This window comes from Pyrgilauda ruficollis, unplaced genomic scaffold, assembly GCF_017590135.1.
Source record: "Pyrgilauda ruficollis isolate IOZ18807 unplaced genomic scaffold, ASM1759013v1 scaffold16, whole genome shotgun sequence".
Classification (NCBI taxonomy): Eukaryota; Metazoa; Chordata; class Aves; order Passeriformes; family Passeridae; genus Pyrgilauda; species Pyrgilauda ruficollis.
This window is the reverse complement of record NW_024514764.1, coordinates 1,168,682-1,179,344: the sequence shown is the minus strand read 5'-3', so window position 1 is coordinate 1,179,344 and position 10,663 is coordinate 1,168,682. Positions and strand designations below refer to the sequence as shown.

At 55.5% G+C, this 10,663-nt stretch overlaps 2 protein-coding genes across 2 annotated transcripts; one reads left to right on the top strand and one right to left on the bottom strand.

The window, feature by feature from the left end:
• The first annotated feature begins 1,846 nt into the window (after positions 1–1,846).
• On the top strand, positions 1,847–6,360 carry MED9 (mediator complex subunit 9). The gene is made up of 2 exons (XM_041462696.1): positions 1,847–1,992; positions 5,579–6,360. The coding sequence occupies exons 1-2, from the start codon at positions 1,859–1,861 to the stop codon at positions 5,793–5,795; spliced, it is 351 nt and encodes a 116-aa protein (XP_041318630.1). The 5' UTR covers positions 1,847–1,858; the 3' UTR covers positions 5,796–6,360.
• A 1,348-nt stretch (positions 6,361–7,708) lies between these two features.
• On the bottom strand, positions 7,709–9,745 carry RASD1 (ras related dexamethasone induced 1). Its single transcript, XM_041462809.1, has 2 exons — positions 9,269–9,745; positions 7,709–9,050 (listed from the first exon to the last, which is right to left on the bottom strand). Exons 1-2 carry the CDS (start codon positions 9,552–9,554, stop codon positions 8,500–8,502), a joined length of 837 nt encoding a protein of 278 aa, XP_041318743.1. The 5' UTR covers positions 9,555–9,745; the 3' UTR covers positions 7,709–8,499.
• Positions 9,746–10,663: the final 918 nt, after the last annotated feature.

Genomic DNA, 10,663 nt, shown 5'->3' with positions numbered 1-10,663 from the left:
CCACTCACCAACCCAAGCCACCTCTTCCCCACTTCTGACTTGCAGGTCAGTCACACCACAGCTCCATTTCGTCACAGAATCCCAGAATGGTTTGGGTTGGAAAGGACTTTAAAGACCACTTGCTTCCAATCCCCTGCCATTGACAAGGATACCTTCTTCTAGACCAGGTTGCTTCAAACGTTGTCCAACCAGGTTTTGGACACTTCCAGGGATGGGACAGCCACAGCTTCCCTGGGCAACCTGTGCCAGGGCCTCGCCCTCAGAGGGAAGAATTGTTTCCCAATATCCCAGGTAACCCTGCCCTCTGGCAGTGGGAAGCCGTTCCCCCTTGTCCTGTTACTCCAGCCCTTGTCCAAAGTCTCTCTCCAGCTCTCTTGGAGCCCCTTTACGCGGTGGAAAGGGTTCTGAGGTCTCCCCAGAATCATCTCTTCTCCAGGCTGAGCACCCCCAGTTCTCTCAGCCTTCTCCCCCTTCTTCTCCCTCTCCCAGCTTCACAGCAGTCCCAGCCCTGACATCACACTTCTGTTCTTCCTCCAGATTCCTCCAGTCTCCAGTTCAGGCTCTCATCCAACACTCCAGCTTGCTTCCCCTCCAACTGATGCTGGCCATACTTCCTCCCTTGAGCAGAAAGTCTGGTCCCACAGAAACATGTGTCCTTAAGGCATTTCAAGGATCACATCCCCATCATCCAGAGCATATAATCTCCATTTGCATTAAAGTCAAACTGAGGACTCCAAATAACAAAAAAATATGTTGGAAAGCTGAGATATAAGAGACAGTGAAACCCTGCTGTAGTTATTTACACAGAATAATGGAATTTCCCCCTCAGATTTACCTTGAAAGAGAGGGATGTATAGAGACTTGGGACACCAATCCAAGTGTGCTGAGGGGCTGGGAGCCACGACCAGCCCATGGATAGCTCCTGGGACTGCTGGGTGGTTCCTGGGATCTCTGGGGGGTTCCTGGGATCCCTGGATGGTCCCTGGGACACACGAATGTTTTCTGGGACCTCTGGGTGGTTCAAGTGGCTCCTGGCACCCCTTCTCCTCACCCTGCCCTTGGGATGCGGGATTCCACAATCTCTCCTTCCTCCAATCCCCCACCTCCTGTGTGGGGCTCGGGTGGGAGGTGGGACCATTGTGGGGGTGTCAGGGGAGGATCCCTGGGGATCACAGGGGGATCAGTGAGGGGTGCAGGGGATCACTGGGGTAGTAGGGGGAAGCAATAGAGGGGCACAGGGACGATCACTGAGGGGTCTCTGGGGGATGACTGGAGGTTTCAGGGGGGATCACTAAGGGGTCTCTGGGGGATCACTGGGGCACAGGTGGGTTCACTGTGAAGGCACTTAGAGGGTATCACTGGAGGTTTCGGGGAGGATCACTGGAAGTTCCAGGGGGATCACTGAGGGTCTCAGGGGGATCACTGAAGGTCTCAGGGGGATCACTGAGGGTCTCAGGGGGATCACTGGAGGTCTCAGGGGGATCACTGGAGGTCTCAGGGGGATCACTGAGGGTCTCAGAGGGAGATCACTGGAGGTCTCAGGGGGATCACTGAGGGTCTCGGGGGATCACTGGAGATTTCAGGAGGGATCACTGAGGGTCTCGGGGATCACTGGTGCACAGGCAGGATCACTGTGGAGGCATTTAGGGGGGATCACTGTGGGTTTCGGGGGCGATCACTGGAGGTTTCAGAGCCGGAATCTCAGCGGGATCACAGTGCGGGCGCAGGGCACGGCTCCACTCCCGGTCCCCCACCGCTGCCCGGCTCCACGCTCCCTGAGGGCGATCGCGGCGGGCTCCGGCGGCCGTGAGGCGGAGCCAGGCCGGGCCCGCCCCGCTCCGTCACTGCCGGGCCCGCCATGGCGTCCGGGCCCGCGGGCCGCGCTGAGGAGCCGCCGCCGCCGGAGCCGCCCGCCGAGCAGAAGCCGCCTTTGCTGCCGCCCGCGCAGGAGGAGTTCTCCTTCCTGCCGCTCGTCCACGACATCATCAAATGGTAACGGCGGGCACGGCCACCGCCGCCCCCCGCCCCGCCGGGCGCCGCGGCCCTGCCGCAGCCGCGCTGCTCGGGCGGTGCTGCCTCACACCAGAGCTCTCGGGAGGCCTGCGTGAGGAGCGGGGCTAAGGGGTGCCCTCGCCGGTGGTGTTCTCCCAGTCACAGCATCCGCTTGCATGCCCTGGATAGGGAGTGAGGCAGTGGAATGCCCCCTCTAGTGATGCTCACCCGGCTCCCGGCATCGCCGGGATGCTCTGGATGGGGAGCAGGGAAGTGGGGTTCGCCCTCAAGTGATGTTCTGCCAACCACAGCATCTCTGGGATCTCTGGACAGGGAGCAGAGTTATGGGGTTTCGTCTAAGTTGTTTTTTCATCCTTATCATCCTCATAATGCCTTGAACAGGGAGCTGGGCTATTGAATCCTTCAAGTGATGCTCTCCCAGCCCTCGCTTCCCCAGGATGCCTTGAAGAGGCGCAATGGGGTCACCCTTGTAGTGATGCTCCCAGCATCTCCTTTGCCCTTTTTCTCTCAGCTGGAGTGCCTGGGCAACAGGGAGCTGGGCTATTGAATCCTCCTTCAAGTGATGCTCTCCCAGCCCTCGCTTCCCCAGGTTGCCCTGAAGAGGTAGCAGCGCAATGGGGTCACCCTTCTAGTGATGCTCTCCATCCTCCCAGCATCTCCTTTGCCCTTTTTCTCTCAGCTGGAGTGCCTGGGCAGAGTGTTGGAAGGAGCTGGCGCAGCCCCGAGTGCATCTCTGCTCTGAGTTGTGCCAGTGCCTGGGTGGTGCCAGGGTCACCTGAGCAGTGCAGGTGCTCCCATGGCTCAGGTACACTGCCCCGCCACTAACCCCAGAGCAGGAGCACTGTGTGTCCGCTGGGTTATTGCTCCAGAGAACTCTACTCTCTGGCTGATAACAGCCTCAGGAAGTACAGGCAGTGCGTCAGGAATGCAGCCCATTTCTGGGAAGTTGTAAAAAGGGGGATGGCTTCCTCAGTGGGACATACACTGTTCTTTTCCCAGCTGAAGATAAGCGCTGTACAGGTGAAAGGTGCTGGTACAGGAGTTCCTAAGAATTGATGTGTTTCTGGGCCAGGATAACCACTCCAGAGATGCTCATCTGAATTCCCAGAAAGGGGATGTCTCAGCCATGGAAATCCATCCAGGCAGGCTCTGTGCTCTCACCTGAGCAGGGTGAGGCAGTGGGCATGGGAAGCATGAATTGCTTTCTTCCTGCCCTCTCCCTGTGCACTCACTGAGGAGCTGATTTGTGTCCTGCTGTTTCACTTGGAGCAGACATGTCTGAAAGGTGAGGGATGTTGATCCTTAATGGCTCTGCAGCCCAAGCAGCCCAATCCATGGGAACAAATACCTTTGACACACCAGTCCAGCATGGGCATGAGAACACAAGCACTGTAATTTCACTCACTTTCCCCGTTGTGCTAGCTGTAGGCCATCAAGTTGCCCCCAACCTTGATTCTCTGTGATCTGTGCACACCACAGAGTGAGGCTAAATCCCCTGCCAGGTGTGTGCGTGTACATCACCAGAGCGGGCAGTAGCCACGGGCTGAGACCTCCCAGGCTGTGATGTGTCACTGATCAGGTTGTAGTGACTCACAGATGGCAGTCCCAGGGATATCTTGTGCCCTGTCCCACCGAGCCACCCACTCCTGCTGCCCAGCTCCTTCCCTTGGCTTCGTGTGTGGCATTTCCCGGGCAGCTCGAGCCGACGTAGGGGCTGAACAGTGTGGCAGAAAGGTGGCACCACGGTGGCCAGCGGTGGGATGCTGTGCCTCCTGTCCCTGACAGATGGCAAACGGGCTGTCCTCTAACACTGCCTCGAGTGGCAGAGCCCAGCCCTGCTGTTCTGACACTGACTCAGCTGTGAGGACACATCTCCAAGGTGACTCTGTGCTCCAGAGCGAGGATGTATCACGTAAATTTGCTGACATTCAAGGATGGGTGCTGTTTCCTGTTGTTTGGGTCTGGAGAAAGTTTTCCTAAACAGAGTCTGCTGATGTTTTCAGCCTTGTACAGTCAATGGCATCACTGCTGAGGTCCCAGTGTGTGACTCTGCCACTGGTGGGTTGTGCTGGTGTGGTGAAGGACACCGTGCCTTAGGGCAGGTTTTGTGCCCAGTGTATCAGCACAGGCTGTGGTTGGATGCTGTGTTGAATCCTGTGTTAGTGCAGGCAGCTGCAGGCTCTTCCCACACCTTCTCACTCCCACACCTTCTCTTCCCACACCTTCTCACTTCTACATCTCCATGTCCCCAAACAGGAAATCACAGGAATTCAGTGGCTTGATCCAGCAGGAAAACTACCCATCAGGAGAAAAAACCCACCAACCCTGAAATACTTATCCCTTTGAATCAACCAGGCAACAGGCAGCTGTCAGTTCTCTTTGAGTGGGGAAGGAGATGGGATGTGGGGAACACACCACTGTCAAAGCCGGCCTGCAGCTGTGGTAGATGAAAGGCAGTGTCACCCCATCCTTCCCCAGATGTGCCATGGGCTTGGTTGTGAGTCTGTTTCTGTATTTTTCCACTGCCAACCTGGCCCTGAGTGCCTGCATAATGGGGAGACATTATAGTACCAGCTGCAGTTTTATTTAGAAGGGAATAATGAATATTTTGTTCCAACAGGCTTTTGAAACAAGCGGCTGCCATCTGCTTAAAAGTTTTGCTCTCAGCCATGTCACGATTCCCCAAAGTTCTAATCGAGCACCTCTCTGCCCTGGTCATGCCAAGCAGATTTATTTTTAGGTCTGGCTATTGAACAGGCTCCCAGTTTTTCAAAGACCATTAGAATCCTGCTCTCCCTATTAACAGGCAGCCTGGAAGCAGGGACTTGCTTTTGCCTGGAATCAGTAAAACTTCTTGCTGGTGCTAACAAAGCTGAGTCAGATACTAATGAGGGTTCAAGGGCAGACGCTGCCTCAGACAACATTGAGCCTTGAAAAGCACAGAGCTGGCTGCAGAGCCAATTTTGCTGTTCTTAAAAAAACCACCCCAAACCAACCCAAAAAACCCTTGCCGCTTCTCTTTTATTAAGTATTAATCCCCTGAGACTCATTTTAAAGCTCCCAAGTACCATTTTCTCTGCCTTTGGACACTCTCTGACACTTTGGGGAGCAGTTTCTGTTTTCTGCTGTCAAGCTGTTTGGCTGCATTGATTTTTTTTGTATTATAGCAGCAACAGGTCACGGGTGAGACTGAGATCTTTTTTCCAGGTGACTACACACAACACATATGCAATCTTACCTTCCCCAAAGAGAGGTACAGGAGTTCAGAGGGAGAATTTAGCCTGCTCCAGGGTGATGTTTGAAAGCTGCAGAGCAGCTCCTAACCTGATTAATGCATCCTGAGGTGACTGGATTGTGTGCTGCAAATTTGCAGGAAACCGGGTTGCCCCATAGCTACCCAGTCTATATCAGTCTGTGTCATTTTATTGGGATAGGTGAATCAGGAGTGTGTAGCTAGACACCAAGAGCAATTTTCCCAGTGAATTCCAGTTTAAACCCTGGTTGCATTGGAAATTACAGCGTCTTCAATAGGAGAATTCACAGTGTCTCGATTTTCTCTCTGCAGCATGGACAAGGACAGCCAGGATGTTCACCAGGTACTGAATGAGCTCAAGAACAAGTTCCAGGAGATGAGGAAGCTGATCAGCTCCATGCCTGGCATCGGGGTGAGCCCAGAGCAGCAGCAGCAGCAGCTGCAGAACCTGCGGGAGCAGGTCCGGACCAAAAACGAGCTGCTGCAGAAGTACAAGAGCCTCTGCATGTTTGAAATCCCCAAGGAGTAGGAAAGACACAGCTGCACTCTCTGGATCTGAGATACCTCCTGTCCAGGCTGAACAGGGTGGCAGAAGTTGGCATTTCTTTCTTTAGGTTTTGTGGTTACAGGGCTGTGGCGTTGTGCCTGTGTGGACCATGGGTGTGTGACACTGGGCCAGGACACCGTGTGCTCTCCGGGGACGATGGCAGCAGCACGTTCCCTTGATCAGCTGCAGGACTGTGCACTTACATATCCCATCTCCTGTTTTCTCTCAGGGTGGGGTTCTTCTTTTTTACGTTTAAACAAGCAGGAGACATTTTGCTTTCTCTTGACTAAGGGTCAAAGTACCTGCTGGTGAAAAAGGGGGCATTTCTGCAATATTTTTTTACTTAAAAATGGCCAAACATCAAAAGGGAACATAAGAGGGAAGCATGAACTGTTTGGCCCTGCTCCTGGAAAGTCTCTCTGGTACACTTTCCATTCCCTGTGTGTTGGAAGAGGAATGATTGCTTTCAGTTACTTCTGTATTTCTCTTTTCAAACAATTGGTGATTGTGTCTGAGATGAGTCAAATAAAGATTTATAAATTCCAAACTGCCCCTCTTGTGTTCACTGAGTGGATGTGGGCAGAGCAGGGGCAGGATGCTGGCAGCACGTGGGATTCTGGGCCCAGCTCCAACTTTCCCTCTTAAAACAGAGGAAGGGCAGGAATCAAAACAAAGGCCATAAATGATAAAAGCTTTTAGTTATTCCATACTAAAGTCAGGCTCAACAGGACGGGTAAGTTCCACATCCAGGGGCTTCCCACAACCACAAACATTTGAGCAGCTGGAACAGGTAATTCTGCTGGGTGGGATGGTTGCAGCTCACCTGTAGCTCAGATATTTACTCTGTCCCCACTGAGATACTGTACTAGTACTTTCTTTGGGAAGGTGCCAGTGTGTAAACTCTGAGTAAAGCAGAACACCGAGATAAACAAAGCACAATGTACACATTTTTTATTACTGAAATTGCCTTTCCACCAGCCATTGCCTGTCCCAGCTCAATAAATTCCTGTGTCTCATGCCTGGACGATGTTTTCCATTCTTTTGCCAGTTGCTGTTACTGTGAAATCAGGCATAGGCAGAGCTGGAAGAAACAACTTGTTGCCAAAGAAATGTCTGGCACTTAGCTCAGGAGCAAGTTAACTCTGTCAACTTGAATCCAAGTTTCAAGTGAAACTGAGAGGTTTTGCTTTGCAGCCTCTCTCCCCCACCGTTGTTTTGTGGCTTCAATATGATTTTTTTTTTGCCATTAATATGTACTAAACACAGATTTGTGCTGCTGCATGAGGGGAAAGCGGAGGTTGAAAATGAGCTTTCTTTGAAGAGTGATCCTGTTTCCCTTTCACTTCTAGCAATGATTACTGCAACTTGTTATTGGGAAGAGATTAAAAACCATCAGATGTAAAGGTGACCTTTCGAGCAAAGTACTTCCTTTACTCATATTGCAGAGTAAAAACAATCTCCCAGCTGGGGTGCCAATGAATCAGTCTGTGTTGACATCATTAAAGTGTGCTTAGTTAATCGGCAAAGAGCATGAAACACAATCAGCTCTTTATAACGGAGTGATGTCAGTTTGCTGGGTGACTGCAGGCAGTGACATGCCAAGCCCGGCGTGTCGTGGGGCTGGCAGCGCCGTCACTCGGCGTAGCGGAGTGAGGAAAGAGTGCTGCCTCAGTGACCCCTGGGAGCGAGCAACTCCTGCGTGGCCTCTCCTTACCCTGTGTGGCAAAACCCCGGCGGCTTGCAGAGGCGGGAACCTTTGCACTGGGAGTCGGAGAAAATGGGGCAATACAGGGCTGCAGTGAGAGGCTGGTTTTGTCTCCTCTGAGCTCAGGCCTTTTGTTGAGCAGGATTTGCTATGGGATAGGGTAAGGAAGCAAAGGCAAACCCACAGGTGGAATTTTTAAAAAGATTTTATTAATTTGTAGAAAAAATAAAACATCAAGTTTCACCCACGGTAGAAACACTTGAAGATTTTTTTTTTTTTTGTTCATGTCAATGACAAACAATACCTACATAAAGTGCCTATTATTTTATTTTGTAAAACCCTTCCCGCTCCCCCCACCCTCCCCAAATCTTGCAAATCAAACAAGACGAATGTAAACAAGAGTCAGTTTTTTGGTCCATCGGGGCTGTAACTCTGCAATGTCTTTTGCAACAGCTTAGGAGTGTCTTCTGCATGTGTTTTGCAGACACAGATGAACACACAACATAGAGCCAGAGTCCGTGCACAGCTTCTCAAGTTGGAAAAAAAAATTAAAAAATCAAGAACCAAGCCCAAAGCCCCAGGCAGGTGCTGGCTAGGCCCCTGCCTTCCCTCTTGAAGGCAGTGCCTGAGGCTGGGTGGTTTGGGAGGGAAAGAAACACCAAGGTCTGTGCCCTCCACACTCACCCTCCCACCTGGCTGCCCAGCAGCTCACCCTTTCCCTGTCTCTTTGCCCAGAGGAGGAGGCTGTTCCCAGTGACATCCCCTCCTGCCCTCCAAAGCCTCCCCCTTCGCATCCCTCGCTCCCAAAATGCACCCCCGGGGAGGGAGGTGATGAAAACGGGAGGAGGGAGGCTGGGGGAGAAGCGACGCCCTCTCTGCCCGGCTGGGCACCTGCCCAAAGTCAATTCGGAAACGAGCATCTTTTTCCCCCTCCTTTCCTTCTTTCCTTTCTTCCTTCTTTCCCGTGGCGAGCGGGGGCTCCTAGCTGATCACGCAGCGATCCTTCTCCTTGCCGTGCCCGCCGCCGATGGCTTTCTCCCGGATGTACATGAGGTCGCTGTGCACGCTGGGCCGCCGGGCGAAGGGGGCCACGATGCCGTACGCCTCCTCCGTGCCGCCCCGGCCGCCCTCCTTCAGCAGCTTTTTGCCTTTCAGCGCCTTCTTGTGCAGGATGTCGCAGTACTGGACCGAGACCTTGCGGTGCAGGTCGGGGCTCATCTCGCTGGGCAGCTTGGCCATGGCGAAGAGCGCCTGGAACATCTGGTCCAGGCTGCTGTTCCTCTTGGCTGAGATCTCGAAGTAGGCACATTTTTTGGGGTCCCCTCCCACCAGCTGCTCGATCTCCCGGGGCTGCACCTCCCGGTAAAAGTCCCGGTCGCCCTTGTTGCCGCAGATGACCAGGGGCACCTCTATGTTCTCCTTGGTTTTGTTCTTCAGGCACGACTTGGTCTCCAGGATTTGCTGCTTCAGGCGCTGCACCTCCTCGAAGGAGTCTCGGTTGTCCAGGCTGAACACAAGGATGAACACGTCTCCTGGGGACAAAGAGGGAACGTGAGATGGTTGCAGGGATGGGGACACAGAGAGCCCCACTCCTAAGCCAAACACAGGCTTGGAGAAAGAAGGACCAGGCAGCACCAAGAAGAGCTGCCCAACCACTTGAACACACAAAATCGTACCTCCCTCCTCCCAGGACTGCAAAAACATCCCCAAACTGAGCAGGAATCTGGCAGAGGGACCTCCTGACAAGTACCTGTGAGGATGGAGAGGCGGCGCATGGCTGGGAAGGGGTGGTTGCCCGACGTGTCCAGGATGTCGAGCTGGTACACCTCACCACGGATGCTGTAGAACTTGCGGTGGAAGTCCTCGATGGTGGGCGTGTATTGCTCCTCGAAGCGGCCGGTGAGGAAGCGCGAGACGATGGCCGTCTTGCCCACCTTGGAGGAGCCCAGGATGACCATGCGGTAGCAGTTCTTGGCGGGGATGCTCAGCTCGGCCTCGCTGGGACACATCTTCTTGATCATCGCTGCCAGTTTCATTGACGCCGGCAAAAGCGCAGCTTGCGCCGAGAAGGAGACGGAGGAGGAGGAGGAGGAAGGCGCTGCCTGCCCGGCTGCTCAGCCCCTCTTCCCTCTCAGGAAGGGTCGGTGTGAGCTCTGCACGGCGGTCGCCGCGTTATATGGAGCCGGCAGCGACCGCCCCTCGGCGCGTCACGGCCCGGGGCGGCGGCGGCTGAGTCAGCGCCCGGCTCCGCGCCCGGCCCGGCCCGCGCCCCCCGCCGGGCTCCGGGCTGCGCGCCCCGCTCCCGTCCGCAGCCCCGTCCGCACTCCTGGGGCTCGGCTGCCTGGTCCCGTTCACAGCCCGGCTGGGGCTCCGGGTTCTTGGCAGCCCCGTCCCGTTCGCAGCCCCGTTCGCGCTCCCCGGGGTGCACAGGCAGATCCCGCTCCCATCCCGGTTCGCGCTCCCCGGGATGCACAGACGGATCCCGTTCCCATCCCGGTTTGCGCTCCCGGAGATTTACAGCCCGGTCCCGCTGGCAGCCCGGCTGGAACTCGGGTGTTTCGAACTCCCGCTCGCGCTCCCGGTCCCTTCCACAGTCCCGTTTGCAAACAGATCTCTCAGCACGGGGTCCCTGTGCTTTGTACCCGTCCCGTTCTCAGCCCGGTGCGGGCTCCGGCGCCCCGCAGCCGGCTCGGGGCTCCCGGGGCTCGGGGAGTGGGGTGACCCCGAGCTGCAGGAACCGGGGGCGGGGGGGGTGCAGAGGGTCCCACGCCACTCCCTGCCGTGGTTTCGCTCCGGTTTACACTTGCCGGGTGCAAACGCCCGGAAAACGGGAGAAAAGACCCCTTTCGGTGTGAGCGCCGGTGCGCGGGGCCGGGAGCAGAGAGAAGCCTCGGTCACACCGGGGGCTGCAGCGCGGGCTGGGGGCTGCGCGGTGACACCTTCACAGCGGCTCTTAGCACGGCGGCTTCCCTTGACCCCGACCTCGACCCTGATTCCGCTCCCTGTTCCTGTCCCGGTCCCCGTTCCTGTCCCGGTGCCGGTGCCGGGCGCCGAGCGCCGCCGCTGCAGCGCCGGTTCTCCCCGCTAGGGGACAGGCGAGAGCCCGGCCGGCGGCAGCGCGGGCAGGGCCGGGAACGGGAACGGG

Bases quoted from the DNA above. Each gene is read 5' to 3' on its own strand.
- RASD1 (XM_041462809.1), bottom strand. From the start codon at position 9,554: ATGAAACTGGCAGCGATGATCAAGAAGATGTGTCCCAGCGAGGCCGAG. The intron at 9,051-9,268 runs GTACTTGTCAGG...CTTTGTCCCCAG, and splicing joins CCGCCTCTCCATCCTCACAG to GAGACGTGTTCATCCTTGTG.
- MED9 (XM_041462696.1), top strand. From the start codon at position 1,859: ATGGCGTCCGGGCCCGCGGGCCGCGCTGAGGAGCCGCCGCCGCCGGAG. The intron at 1,993-5,578 runs GTAACGGCGGGC...TTCTCTCTGCAG, and splicing joins GTCCACGACATCATCAAATG to CATGGACAAGGACAGCCAGG.